Source organism: Natator depressus, chromosome 14, assembly GCF_965152275.1.
Source record: "Natator depressus isolate rNatDep1 chromosome 14, rNatDep2.hap1, whole genome shotgun sequence".
Taxonomy (NCBI): domain Eukaryota; kingdom Metazoa; phylum Chordata; order Testudines; family Cheloniidae; genus Natator; species Natator depressus.
Window position 1 is genome coordinate 6,104,460 of NC_134247.1, and position 15,218 is coordinate 6,119,677.

A 15,218-nucleotide genomic window follows, 5' to 3' on the forward strand; every position below is an offset into this window, starting at 1 on the left:
TAAAACCAGTCCTGACCCAGGTAAAATTATGCAAACTAGTTAAGAACCCATGGTCTTTTGGTATCTTTCTTTCTTTGGTGAATTTCTTGTTGCTGGTCAAGCCATCATTTTTACAATATGTTGGTGGTGATAATGGCACTGCTTGTTCCTGAGGGCTTGTCTACGCTTACTAAGGGGAGAGCTTAGGTACTCCACCTCCCTGAAAGGCAGTAGGTGTGCTGAGAGAAGAAGCCCTGCCCGTCAACATAGCACTGTCTACACTGGAGGTTAGGTCAGTATAACTGCATAGCAGCATAATTATATCCACATAAGTTTGTAGTGTTGAGCAGGGCTGAGATGAGAAGCTCTTGTATCAGACTCTCAGTGGTCTTAGCAACAGGTAACAAAGTCCAGAGTGGTTTATTATCTCTGTGTCATGGGAAAGATTCTGCAGTTAATGAGCTCTGGGTAGAGATCCCAGGTTTCTTTGCACTCACTTGAACAGAAGCAGCATACAAATTCAGAGTACGCAGATGTTCTCTGAGATATCTAAAATGATAAAAGTTGGCTGGGGGGCGATGTTGTGATGGTGTTTAAGGTAGCCAGACCCTGCTTTAGGTGCATTGGTGGGCAAGACACCCCACCTCCCCCATAGGTCTGGCCATGACTTGGGGCAGGGGGAGGGGGGAAAAGAGTTGTTGGGGCGTTAGCCTGAGGGGGTGTGGTTTTGGGGGGTTTTGGGCAGGGTGCCCCCCAGTAGCTTGGTGGGTGGGGGTGCATGAGGCAGAGAAGTTACGGGGGGGGTATCCTGCCCCCATGGTAGCCTACTGGGGGTGTAGGGGAGTTGTCTGGGCAGGACCCGCCCCATAGCCTGGGGTACGAGGGAGGGGGCTGAAGGGGCAGGATTCCCCCCTGTCCCCATCGCCTGCGGGAAGACAGGGTAGCCCGATGGGGGCTGTCAGCGCCGGGTGCCCCCAGCCCCTTGGCGGGGGGGTTGTGTGGGCAGAGCCCCCTCCCCGGCCCTGCTGTCTGGCCGGGCCCCGCCCACGCCCCGCACCCTGCGGCAGCCCCCCTGGCCCAGTAGACCCGCGGGCGGCCTCCCCCGGCGGCCGGGAGCTCGGGCCCCGCTGCCGCTGCCGCAGCCGCCCGGCCCCGCCCCGCCCCGCCCCGGGGGCGGCGAGCGGGGCCCGGCCCCTCCGCGTGCGCCGGGTGGGGGCGGCGAGCTGCGGCCGGGCCCTCGCGAGCCGGCGGGGCGGCCGGTGAGTGCGGCGGCGGCGGGGTCCGCGGCGGGGGGGGTCACACGGGGACCCCCCCCAGGCTGGGTGCAAAGCCAGCGGCGTCCTCCCTGGGCCGGGGGGGCGGGCCGGAGCCAGCGGTCTCCCCGGGCTGAGCGCGGCCGGGCGGGCCAGGGGTCCCCCAGGCAGGTGTCCTTGGGCGGAGCTCCCCTGGGGGGCCTAGGGGTGCGTCTGTGGGGGGATCATAGAAATGTGGGGCTGGAAGGGGCCCTGAGAAGTCTCGTGTGTGTGTGTGTGTGTGTGTGTGAGATACACATTAGATGTCATGGGCAGTACCGTGATCAGTTTGGCTCACAGATCCGCTGTCATAGATTTGTGTCTCCCTCCCGTCTGATGCGGGCATGGCCGAGGGAGAGCGATGTGCCGTTCTCACCGCCCCGAAGGCTAGAGGCGGTGCGAACCCCCCATCCTCGCGGCTGTCCATCCTGATGGTCAGCAAGGATCCATTTGTTTGTGTACCGTTGTGCCTAATACTGCCACTTTTTTGTATAGAGAGAGAGAGAGCCTGGCCTCTGAGGACCTCCCTGTGCACTGCAAAGGCGCCCCACGAGGTAGGTGAAAATCATTTCCCCCCCCCCCCCCATTTTGCAGGTGGGGAAATGGAGGCACAGAGGGCTGTCAGATTCAAATTATTGGTCTTCAGTCACATATAAAACAGAGCTAGCAGGTAGGGTGCCACGTACCCATTGGGGAGGAGATTGAGTCCCTTTTCTGTATAAATGTTTGTTGTTTTAATGTTTTATTGTCCAAAGAGTGAATCCCAGACCTGCAAAGCAAGAGGCAGGCTAATATGCTGGATGCTGGAACATTAGCAATGTTTTTGCTTTACATTTATTCGCTCTTGAAAGTCCCCCCCCCCCACTCCACTATCTATTGTAATGTATCCATGCTGTTACTGTATTGATTGATGATCGAGGAAAAGAAGGGTGAGAAGCCTAACTGTATGCAAGCAAGTGAAACCTTTCATTTCATCAGAGCATTAGCTACTATATATGGTGTTACATTCTCCCACAATTGTACAGGAAGCACTATGAAATGTAGTTTATGCATGTATTTTAGTGCTGATAGGCTTGTGTGAGTGTAGAAGAGAGAATCTGGAGAAAAAGGGAATCAAGGGAGGGAAATGAAAAATGGAGAGCACCAAGATAGAGCATTTTCCACAAGTTCACAGGCAAAGAAACAAAGATTGTGCCAGAGAGAGAATTTGTGGTTAGAAGTCTCTAGGCCAGGAGAGCATTTGGCCAGATCAGAGAGGAATAGGAAAGTCTCAGAGCACTGAGAAAGGAAAGAGCCATTGTGTAAACCATTCTCTTAATGCATCTTGGTGGATTATATTTTCAACTGATGTTATCCTGCAATTAAATAGTCTTTTCTAACTTGGAGATAAATATATTGTGTTCCACCAACACTGAGGTCTAGCTGGCATTCATGAGAGAGAAAGATGCAATTCTGAGGAAGAATTTTGTTCCTTTGTAAAATTCTTAAATCGAACACTTAGCTTAAAATGTTTGAGAAGCTGGCAGACAGGATGAGGGCATTTCCCTTTTTTATGGTCCTCATGTCTGGTGCCTTCCTATAACTGAATGCCCATCAGGGACAATGAACTGTTTATCTCTTCATCCCTACATATAGTGTCATCTTTCTGTGCCAGGGTTTTATTTTTCTTTTGGCGCTGGCTTGGTTGTTGCTTTTCAGCCACACTTCCAAGTGAGGTAGACTGGCACGTTACTTTCACTTTCAGCCTAAACAAAGAAACAAGCTAAATTGTGAATGACTATTCTACAGTCAAGCGTTTATTTGTTTTTTCAAGAAAGTCAGTGCAGTTGAAAGGCCATTTGGTGAAGAAAAATAACCTCTCTCAACCCCTTCATCTTCTCTTTTTAGTACCATCCTTGTGCTGCACTGATATAAATGTCTGCATCCCACATGTGACAATAACTTAGGAAGACAGTAATTTTCTGGGCACTGTTTTGACTGAAACACCCCCAAGGCCAGGTAGTCTTGCTTCAAACCACTTCCTTTATCTGTGTTTGCGGGGAAGTCTGGTATATTCTGAGCTATCTGAAATGCAGTTTTATTTTATGCACTTTTGTAGTCCTCCATGAGGACACTTTACAAGAGGTAATATTAAGGATTAATTTAATGCTTTTGAAGTTATTTTTGCCCCTTAACTATAATTGGGTAATTTGGTTAATTACCCACTGAATGCATGGAAGTATTTTTACTATAATTGGTCTTAAATGACTATCTGATTAAATGGAAACTGCCAGACATATAGGCTACATTTTTATTGACCTTAAAAGAGAGTAAAGTCTCTGATAAAAGAGGGCATGCAGATTTAGTCTCCAGGTCTACAAACCCACAAGGAGTAAGTCAGCAGAACTGCTTGGCGGCAAAAGTGTTTGCAGAATCTGATGACTTCTGTAATGTTTGAAATTCAAGAGCAGAATTTAAACAACAGTGCAAATAAATACAACTAGCAATGCATGTTGTTACAATGCTGTTTTTCATTCAGTTTAAAGTAATTGACTTGAAAATCTCTAGAGAAATTTTATCTGCATGTTTCCCCATCAGGTCTAATTATTAACATAGGTTGGCCTTTAAAGAACTTTTGCTTTGTTTTTCTGTTAACAAAGGGAAAAAATAGTGGAGTTTAAAATATAAGGTGGATTTGTTTTTTTAAATGTGATGCAACATATTCTAAATGGAATCCATCTGGGAAATTTGCTATTCTGTGAACCTGCAAAAATGTCCCTTTAAGGCCCCGATGCTGCAACTGAATCTGCGTGGATGGACCCTTACAGCTTCATGTTGAAGTCAACGTGGTACTGCACAAATGCAAGAGTCTGCCTAGTTGGATTTGAATTCAGCATCCAGGCCTATATAAGCAGGGAGTAGTCTTGTTCCCCCACCCTGACCCCCACACAAACTTGATATGTGCATCTGGCTACAAAGAGTGTGTGTTACTTTGTTTTGGGTGCCACAAGCTAAAATAAATCATGTCAGCTTCAGCTTCATTGAGCCTGTCCTCTTGGTCAGATGATTTCTGTACTCGCAAAAGCAAGTTTCCATAGTTTATCATCATAGTTTAGTGAGTAACCTTAAACTACCTGGTGTCTAAAAGGTCAGAGAAAATGGACATTGTTACATGCACTTTGAGTGTATGGCGGAAAAAAATATTTACCAGTCATAACTATAGAGCATGGAATATAAACCTAAATAGATAATTATTTTATTTTTATTATAACTCTGTCAACATTTGTTTTCTGGCGCAGAATTTGGGCAATGTCTATAATTGTTTACAACCTTTTAGTGGCAGAGCATCCCAATGCTATGGGCTCTGTTAGTTTCAGATAAGGTACTTGCCCAATGTTGTTCCCGTTCCTTTGGAAATAGAGTGCAGAGTTTATTGGCCCTCATGGAAGTTGTACATTTTTCATCCATCTATCGTTTTGAGTTGCCTCATTCTTACGTTGTCATATCCCTCTCCCCTTTTCCTTATAGTAGAGGATAGACATATTTTTACAAGTTATTAGCTAGGAGGGTGCTAAACCATGATACATGCTTCACCCTCCTCTTAAGGATGCGGTGTCGTCTCTTTATGCTGTCAGCCACCGTTGGCTCAGAGAGAAAGGGAGTGAAGGTGGTAATGCTAATCATTTAGAGTGGCTTATGTCTTTAAAGTGGTGTGCAAACATAAACCAATTCTCATAACATCTCTGTTATGGAGGTAACTATTGTAGTTCCTGTTTTACAACTGAGGAAACAGAGACACGAAGAGGTTAAGTGAGTTGCCCAAAGCCTGACAGCAAGTCAGTGGACTAAAAATCCAAGCGTGATCTCCAATCTTGTGTGTGGTCTACTAGATCAGATACCTCTCTGGAGCTGTTTGTTTGAAGAATGTGTTCAGATCTGCTTCTCCAAAGGACAGTGCACAGCACTCTTTTATATGAGATGATACTTTCAGTAGATTGAACAACTTTTATAATTGGATGCTTTTCTCTTCTTCCTTGCATGCTGTGATCATAGTGAAGTAGTTAACAAAGCTGCCTTTTACATTATCATTAGGTTTCAGTTACTGCACTTTTGGGGTAAAGGGGGGTAGTTGACACCACTTAGAAGTATTGTTTCAGACTGTCTGCAAACACAGGCATGCCCCTCACTGCATCATTTTATCCTTGGGTCCGAAGGTTTTTTCCATTCGGACTAGAGGTTTATTTATTTCTTTAATATGAAAACTTACTTGCTGGAATAGAAAATTGTATTCTCAAAAAGACATATCAGAATGCCAAGCTGCCATAAGGCAACCCAATGCGACATCTGTCTTGAAATTGCAAAATGTGTCTAGGGTGTGTATCTGTGCAAACGTCTTAATTTAATGTGGGATTGGGTTTACACAATGGAAAACAGTTTATCAGTGGTATAGAACAATATAACTGGCACATGGTTTCTCTTTTTTACATGAAAAAAACTTGAATAGGTACGACTAATAGTTGTCACTTCAAATGCTTTTTTTTTTTTTTTGGTATGTTTTTTAAACAGGCTACTCTTGAAAAATGGCTACAGAAACTGCAGGAGAGGCAGGAGTGTGGAGACAAACCAAAGCTCTCTTATTCAAGAACTACCTTGTTAAATGCAGGACTAAGAAGAGTAGTGTGCAGGTAGGTTACGTGGCCATTTATTGGCCTCTATGTCTGTGTCTGATTATGGTTGAAAAATTAGCTGACTTAAAAACAAAACTAAGCTTTGTTAAATTGTCTCTGATTATTGAGGGAATAACTGATTAGTTTGAGCTCAGGTTTGAAATATATTGGCTCCTTCAATCATACTTGTGATCCTTTGGCAAGAAATGCTTTATAGAAATAGTCTTGCCCTGTGTCTTTGTGTATGAATGTGGTAATTTCTGTTTCTCTATTCACTTTCTAGAGAGTATAACTGACCAATTGGGGTAAAATAACATTACTTATTTTAGGGCAGAATTACATGTAGTAAAATAATGCTGATAAAGTACGAGATTAAGTTTAGAATGGCTATTATTTGTCAGGGAAAGCTTGTTACTGATAAGAGCAATTAGGTAATAGAACTGCCTTTTGGAGTTCCTTGTAAGAACCGTTCAAGCAAATGTTTGCAAATAGTTTAAATGATAATTAAGAATATAATGTTGTTGCGAATAACATCATCATAATACTTCAGAGTGCTATCTCATCATTCATCCTTGAATGTCAAAGCAAGTTATAAAACATTAATGAAGCCTTATAATACCCATTTTGCTGATGGGGAAATAGCTGCAGGCAGACTAAGTGGCCCACCCAGTGTCCGGTTGCATGAGAGTTTCAGAACTAGAAAGAGCATTCACAGCTATAACCCGCCATTCCAGCACATGAACTATATAAATACACATAACTCTGGAAGTCAGGATTGAGAGGTACCTTTGTGTAATGTTAACACGAGCCCGAAACATCACCACCGAACAATAAATCAATAAATGCAATGATTAAAATATTGTATTGGGAGTATTTGTGATATCATTTCTGAAATTTACCTATTTTAAAATTTTTCTGAACAGCTCTATTATGTGACATACCTGGATTTTTAGGGGGATCTACAAGGGTCAACAAGACAACATTTAACTTATTTGTTTGGCAAGACCAGGCTTGGCTTCACTTGCTTAACTGTTCCAGGGCTGGAAATATATACGAGTTCTTTTTCATTTTCAGATCATGCAAATGTTAAGTTTATACCAAAAGCCAAATCATGTTCTAGATAAGAGACCAGACACCAAAACATCTGAAGCCAAATTCTGCTGTCTGCTTCATCCATGTAACTTCGCCAATTTCAATGTAACTGAGCACAGAGATTGCACTTTGGTTTATTCTTAGGGGTTGGAATGGTGCACTTGCATCCTAAAATGGCTTCCCAAGTTATCAAAATCCCATGGCTGTGTCACAGCAACAGCCAGGATTGAAATGATTATTTATGTTGTGCAATAAATGTGCAGGAAGCTTTACAATCAAATAATTTGAGAAGGACACAGTCACTTCTTGAAGCGTTTATAATTTAAGTAAACTTCAGGAGAGATTTTTATGGTCGTCTTGTTTTTTGTTGTTGTTTTTTCAACAGGAAATCCTTTTTCCACTATTTTTTTTATTTTGGCTTATATTAATGAGCATGATGCATCCAAATCGGAAGTTTGGCGAGGTGCCCAACACTGATCTTGGTACTTTAGATCGCTCCATGCTCTTGGACTTCATTCTTGGATACACACCAGTGACAAACATGACAAGAAAAATCATGCAGAAAGTGTCTTTTGAATATTTTGCAGATGGTATTGTATTTATTTTATTCTTCCACATCTCATGTTCTTTTTTGTGTTTAGATGGAAAATATTATATTACTGCTTTGAATGGCTGATCAGACTTGTCCTCTTCAGGTAGATTAGACAGTATTTCTCCCCTCTACTGCTGAGATCTTGAAGGGGCTGTGATGTCATCATTGTCTGCTTCAGCTGATGAGCATTGTGTGATGCCAGTCATGTGCTCAATCTTGCAGCCCTTCCTCACAGTAGGACCCTTTCCTCACACCAGTGGTCCCACTGAAGTCCAGGATGACTCATCTGAGTGAGGGGTTTCAGGATTGGGCTTAGTATCAGCAAACTAAAAAGATTCTATCTCACGCTAACAGATACACTGAGAGCTGTTGTATCGTAAATTAAGGAAGATATCAGTTTATTTTAACTAGGGCTTTCAGGTTTAGATCCTGTGAGTAGCACCATGTCAATATCTGGTTTTGAAACTGATGAATAAAACACAGTTAAGTTGTGCCTCTTCTACAGAGCTGACACAGCTGTGTAGCTGACACTGATTCTACCCCCAAAACCGCATATGAACTTGTAGCTTAGATGGTGCCTCTGGTACGAACTGATGTGACTGCCAAGAGGAAAAGAATCGCAGGTACCACAACCTGAAACTTTCATTTCCTTGGTTTCCTGATCTGCTGGTTTCAAGTTCTTTCTGATGAATTTCATGTTTGGGAGTGATGCGTGGCTTCTTATCCCAACAATAAATGTTTGAGTCCCTGCAAAATTTCACTTTTCATTTTTAAAATGTATTTTCCTTTAAAAACGCATACAAAACTTGTCAAGTGCTGAGACTTAAATCCATGCTCCATTGAAGTGAATGGGAAATATTCTCATAAATTTTAATGGGATCAAAATTTGGCCCTAAATATTGAAAACAAGTAGCCCTATTCAGAAATGACACAATCTTTGCTTAAAATACATAGTCCACTTTTGATTGTTCTTCTCACACAAGCATTCTGATATAATTCTAATGTTTAATATTTTGCAGGTGTAATTACAGAAGAATTTTTCAGTGAAAAAGAATTGCAAGAGGCTAGTACTGTTAACCCCTCAAACTTTGTTGGTGTAGTTTTCAAAGATTCTATGTCCTACCAGCTTAGATTCTTTCCTGGTGCTGTCACAGTGTCGTCTATCAATGTAGAATCAAGAGGTAAATATTCATGCTACTTTTAAGGCATTTAACGTGAAAATTTGATCTACTTTTGTTATGACATCACATGTGATGCTAAGTGCAGACTTTGCTACCTCACGTGTTATCACGAGAAAGCCAAAGAGCATTAACAGTGGTGGCATTAGCATCAATACAATATGAAAGGGGGGGAAAAAGCTGTTTTTTCACTCTTTGGGGTATTTTGATGCACAGGAGATGTGCTGGACTGCGTTATTGATAGGGAAACTCCCACAAAAAGCTAGGAGTCATTTTCCTGTACTGGGAATTGGTTGCAGGGATAGTTAAGGCACAAATGAAATCTGCATTAGGTGATCATCTTTCTGTATCAGTAATAATTTGGTTGTATATATAGAGTGACAATGTTACATCGTTCTTCACAAGCATGTAAAAAACAAGTGGTGAAAACGTAGGGCAGTGGGAGTTTTTTAGCACCAGGATTTCAGCCTAGGTCCCTGCTTTGAGAAGCTCTGAAAAGTACAAAACAGCTCAAAGCATGAGACACTCTAGTGATAGCCCCAGCATCTTCAGCAACTCCTCCACCACAAGAGGGTGTGTTCTTGCAGATAACCTTGTTTTCCTCTTACCTTTGTTTAAGAACACTGGAAAAATGTTCTTCAAAGGGTAAAGTGTGGACAGTCCAAATCTAAAAAAAAAAAAATAATAATAGTGTGTATTTCATACACAGCTTTTCACCATTAGAAGATTGTCTTAAAGTTGTATTTTAATTCTAGGAATGATTACCTGTGAAGTTAATAATTTCCCATGAAAATGTTATGATAGAATTCACAGTTCGGTCTTGTTCTCACCATTTCATTTCCTTGGCTCTTTCAGTCTATGTGTGAATCTTTTTTGGAATCCTTTTTTGTACTTTCATAACTGCAAAACAGTTTGGTTTTCATTAAAGTAACTTTGCAGGTTTCTGTCCATAGTAAAGAGTAGTGGTTCTCAATCTTCACCCGACAAAGTGGCTGAAAAATTATTCTGTGATTGGTTGTATCCTATTATTCTTGTAATAGTAGCCATCGGTTTGTGATGTTGTCGTTGGCTTTATGGTATATCTATCAAGTTTTATGTCTGCTTTAGAGAAAAAATATCTTTTTATTATAGTGCTTTAAATGAGATTTTGTTGGCTTTAAAATGTCTTTATTTTTCCATAGCCAGTTGTTCCAGTTTATCAAAGGGATGTGAATCTGTTACATACTGGTACTCGGGATTTGCAGCTCTACAGGCTTGTATCGATGCAGCAATAATACAGGTAAATCTAGAGAAGTAAAATGAAAAGGCAAAATTGCTTAAATAGCTTTTGATTCGGTATTCTTGTAATGAGATTTTTTTTGTCTTGTTAGGCTGTATCTACAGTACAGCCTATGTCGGCAAAACTTATGTCGCTCAGTGGTGTGAATATCCCTCCCCCCCCCCGAGCAATGTAAATTAAACCAGCATAAGCGCTTGTGTGCACAGCGCTGTGTCAGCAGGACACAGCTTCTGCCGCTTGCAGAGATGGGTTTTTTTATGCCGAGCTCTCTCCTGGCAGCATAGAGTATCTTCACCAGACGCACTGCAGAGGCACAGTGCGTCAGTACCGCTGTGCTGCGGCGGCATTGTATGTAGAGACATGGCGTTAGTTTCTTAATATGAATAGGATTCTAAAATTGGTCTACAACTGATTAACAAAATGTTTCCTGAGAGGTGGGGGTGGGGTAATATCTTTTATTGGACCAGCTTCTGGAGGTGAAAGAGCTTTCGATCTCTTCTTCAGGTCTGAGAAGGTAATTAGAGTGTCACAGCTAAATAAAAGGTTGACCAGATTGTTACATATAAGGAGTAACACATGTTGTAAGAAACCATTCAAAATGCAGTGAGCAATTAACACCTCTGCAGTCATCGGACAGTGTAGAATTAGTGGGCTACAGATTGTTGTATTGAGAGATAAAATCAGTGCCTATTGAATCCGTGTTTTTTGGTGTCTAGCAGAGTTATGAATTTAAGCTCCGTGGCTCATCTTTTGAAGGTGGTGCTCAGGTTTCCTTTGAGGACAAGGACTGAGAGGGCAGGTATGGCGTAATTGTTTTGTGAGAAGCGTTTGCACACAGGTGATGGGTCTTTTATTATTTTTCTGCAAGAGTTCATTCATGAGTGTAGTGATTGTGTGGTTTAACCTGCCTAGTTGTTGTTGGGGCATTTGATGAAGTACATCACATACGATAGGCATGTGTAGGACCTATGGATCTTGAAAGGTGTATTGTGGGGGGTATTGATCATTGTGGCAGTGGAAATATGGCTGCAGGTTTTGCATCTATTGCTATGGTAGGATCTGGTGCTGCTTCAAGTTAGTGTTTCCTGGTCTGTGAGGAACTTGCTTCTGATGATGAGATTGGCAAGGGTTGGGGTGATGTTTGAAGGCTAGAAGAGGGGGTTCAGGAAAGATTTCTTTCAAGATGTGTTCCCCTTCAACTTTCTTGCGTTTTTGTAATATTTTTGCACCAACGAGTGTTCACATCTAAATGAACGGCACTACTGATTGTACATTGTTATGCATCTAAATATGTGAGTGAGATGTGTATGCAATGGCAGTCATTAAATGTTAGCACTTGCCAACAGTTATCACAGAATGGTATTTGGGCTAAGGTAGCAAGGTAAGCAAGGGTTTTTCTTGCTCTGGTGGCTCAATCTTCTGTATCTATTTTATATGGTCTGTCATTAAATGTGAGCCTTTTAAATTTTTTATTGACTTAATGCTGCAACTTATTTCTGTTTAAAAATAAATGGTTTGCCAGCACTGGTTTGTAACGAGGGATTGTTTTAATGGATGCACGCTTAATACCAGTTTGAGTGGCGATTGGTAGGAAGCCATGTGTCCCCCTACTGATGAATTTCTAAAAGGTTTGGGACAGAAGGCGTAAACGAAACAGATTTTTGGTAGCCAAGAAATTGGGGATAATTCTCATTCCACAAAACACATTTTTACTCCAATGATATTGTAACTGTATGAAGTGTATCCAGTGTCGGAATTAAGACCTAGCTGTTAGTGGGGGTTGTAGTTATTTTGAATGGAACTGCTCTGAGAGCTGCGTGTTGGTGATACAGCAAGCTTACACCTCGTATAGCTAAAAAGATGCCTAGAAAAATCTTAAGTTAGAGAGTAACTCCCATGGCAGACCCTAAGGACGTGAAAACTTTGAACTGTGTATCTAAGATACATAAAGATTTTGCAGAACAAAAGTGACAGATATGGAAATTTTGAAAGGCAGCGTTACTTACCCCCATTGCTTTACTTTTGGATTCTTTACAATATGTACCGTAAATACTCACATTGCATTGGTAATATCAGTGGGGAAATGTCAATAGCATTGAATGCAGTTAGTGCTTTGCCATAGTCCTGTTAACTTCACTTTTGATGACTGCAGTAGTTAAGATCTTGAACATAACACCATTTTCTAAAAATTCTTAGTGGGGAGCGTGTAATAGTTCTCACAAGTTGAGGTTTTGAGCTTTTCTGTAATGATCAGACATGCCAGTCTGGACAGTGAGTACCATGGTATCCTACTAGCAAATGTCAGCTTTCTCTAAAGGGGGTTAATCCAGTTGAGTATGCCAGTCTTGCAGTGGGATGAAGCTTCTACCTTGCTGAACTGAAGTTCTTAATTGTTTTACTACCTAACATCCGTTTAAGTGATATAGGCATGGATTGGTTTGATTTGTTCCTGGTCAGTGTTTGTTTTGAATTCTATTCCACTACTTCTTTCTAGTTCTAGTCGCTATTTGACAAATTCTTGCACAGGTCAGTCCCCTTATTAGGAGATGGACATCCTAAAGTTTTTTGTTCACTCGCTTTCTCCATCATCCCATAAAAGGTCATGTTTCCCTCCTTTTTGAACTATGATATTCTGGGACTTCGTGCAATTTAGGCCTCAGACCTACGCACACACAAGCACGTATTTAAAGTCTCAGGGAAGTCTGTGAGCCTACTTATGTCAGTAAAGTTTGGTATGTGTGTAAATGCCTCCAGGATTGGGTCTTACATTAGCAGGTGAATGCTTTTTGGGGGTATTTGGGGGTTGGTTTGTTTTTTTTCGGTTGGTGGAGCTGTAAAATCAAAACTGATTAAAATATTCTTTCACTTTGTTCTTAGCTGAAGACTAATCATTCAGTTTGGGAAGAACTGGAATCAACTAAAGCTGCTATTATGGGAGAGGCTGCTGATATGAAAATTGATTATTTTCCTCGAGCAATTATTTTAATTTACCTAGTAATAGCTTTCTCACCCTTTGGGTACTATTTGGCAATTCATATTGTGGCAGAAAAGGAGAAGAAGTTGAAGGAATTTTTAAAGATAATGGGCCTTCATGACACTGCCTTTTGGTATGTGAGTATACAACAAAACTCTTATTCTAAATAAATAGGGTAAATGTTATTTTATAATAAATCTTTAAAATTCAATTGGTTACTGTTAATCTTCTTTTTAGGCTATTGTAATATTGATGAGAATGTTGGGCAAGTCTTGCTTAAACACAGTTATAATAGGATAAAGTTTGTTCCTGTTTGAAAAGCAAATGTCATAATGATGATGCTTCATCTAAAACCTCATATAGATTTCCATTATTCTTCTGCTTTATATTACAGAAATGTAAGACTGGAAGGGACCTCGACAGGTCAGCTAGTCCAGTCCCCCGCACTGAGGCAGGACTAAGTATTATGTAGACCATCCTTGAGAGGTGTTTGTCTAACCTGTTCTTAACAACCTCCAATGATGGAGATTCCACATATTTCCTGAAAGGTGGTGCTCAGAACAGGACACAATACTCCAGTTGAGGCCTTACCAGTGCTGAACAGAGTGGAAGAATTACTTCTCATGTCTTGCTTATAACATTCCTGCTAATAGATCGCAGAATGATATTTGCTTTTTTTGCAGCAGTATTACATTGTTGACTCATGTTTAGTTTATGATCCACTATAACCCCAGATCCTTTTCCGCAGCACTCCTTCCTCAGCAGTCATTTCGCATTTTGTATTTGTGCAGTTGAACATTCCTTCCTAATTGGCCATATAGAAATCCCTCAAAAATGCACTAGATGCCTGATGTGAATAAATAAGATGCTGCATGCATGAGCTATATTTTTTCCTCCTTTTAACTCAGTAACTCCTTTTTTCCTGATGTTGAGTTGGACAAGTGACAGTCTCCTTTCCACTCACATCAGTTCCAGTATGTGGATTGGATGAATACTGCTGTAGTATTGTGATCTATGTGAGAGAGAAATCTGTGCAGAAGACATTCAGATTTTAAAGTGCATCCTCTTTAATGATTGGTATTCTACCATGTAATGCCTATTCTTCCATGTCACAGGTGTGCTCATTTTAATATTGTATGGTTGTAGGGGAACAAATGAGCTTAGCTTAGTTTTGCATGCCCAGTAATTGTGGCCATTGGTGTACTAGAGCTGTATCCTGCAAAAAGCTACCACCAAATATAATCCTTTTTTACTGTGAATAGTTCAGTTGGATTGTTCTCAATAATAAATGCTATTCGCATGATCAAGCCCTTAATTGAGAATATTAGCAGACTACTTTCTCCCCACCCCCCAGTCACTATTTCTTGATACATGTGGCCAAGACACTTCCCTTCGCTGCTTTAGGGAACCTCTCTATCAAATGCATCCCTGCAGACATGTTACTTAAGTGGTGTTTGTGCAGCATTTTGAAAATTGGAAGCACTATAAAAGGGCTAAACGAGTGAGTTGTTAGCTAAGTAAATATGTCACACTTCTTATCCTTTTACAGGCTGCATCTGTTCCCTAAGAAGGAAATTGTTCTCTGACTTTTCAACAAAGTTTATTTTATGTAGAAGAATATTGTATTACTGGACTGACTAGGGCATTAAAATTTAAGTAGCATTTTCTTTAATTATTGAAAACTGCTCCTCACTGACCCTGTTTCACTTAAATGAGGGAATTAATTATGGAAATTACAAAATTGTAGATTGAGAACAATGTTTTGCTTTATTTTGATGCAATTAGTATGAAAGTCCATGCAATGATGCTTAGAATAATATTTGCACTTAGAGACCTCCTTTCCTCTGAGACTCTGGCACATTGTTTTGCTTCCCTTTTGTGCAGCATTCTGGAATATTAAAATTGTAACTTTGAATTATTCCAGTATAATAATTTAGTTAATGTAGGAATTTTCCCTTTTTTTCCTTTTCTTCCAGGCTGTCGTGGGTTCTGCTGTACACAACTCTGATTTTTGTCATGTCCATTCTCATGGCAGTCATTGCAACAGCCTCTTCACTATTTCCCCAAAGTAGCTCCTTCGTGATATTTCTTCTTTTTTTCCTGTATGGAATATCCTCAGTAAGTGTTTCGTGAATTCAGTTTGTCTGTGGTTCATTGAGGTCACTCTCTTCAATGTGCTTCTTCCC

The 15,218-nt window shown here is 41.0% G+C and overlaps 1 protein-coding gene across 2 annotated transcripts in view; it reads left to right on the plus strand.

The window, feature by feature from the left end:
- Positions 1–1,175: 1,175 nt before the first annotated feature.
- Positions 1,176–15,218, plus strand: part of ABCA5 (ATP binding cassette subfamily A member 5) — a 56,585-nt gene continuing 42,542 nt past the window's right edge. Inside the window, exons 1-8 of one of the 2 annotated variants that reach the window (XM_074972167.1) lie at positions 1,176–1,238; positions 1,767–1,825; positions 5,817–5,935; positions 7,395–7,599; positions 8,621–8,782; positions 9,961–10,058; positions 12,936–13,165; positions 15,009–15,150. In XM_074972167.1, coding sequence (XP_074828268.1) covers positions 5,831–5,935; positions 7,395–7,599; positions 8,621–8,782; positions 9,961–10,058; positions 12,936–13,165; positions 15,009–15,150 — 942 coding nt within the window. In that variant the 5' untranslated portion in view covers positions 1,176–1,238; positions 1,767–1,825; positions 5,817–5,830. Of the gene's footprint in view, positions 1,239–1,766; positions 1,826–5,816; positions 5,936–7,394; positions 7,600–8,620; positions 8,783–9,960; positions 10,059–12,935; positions 13,170–15,008; positions 15,151–15,218 lie in introns of those variants that run through there. The other variant, XM_074972168.1, reaches the window with a different exon arrangement.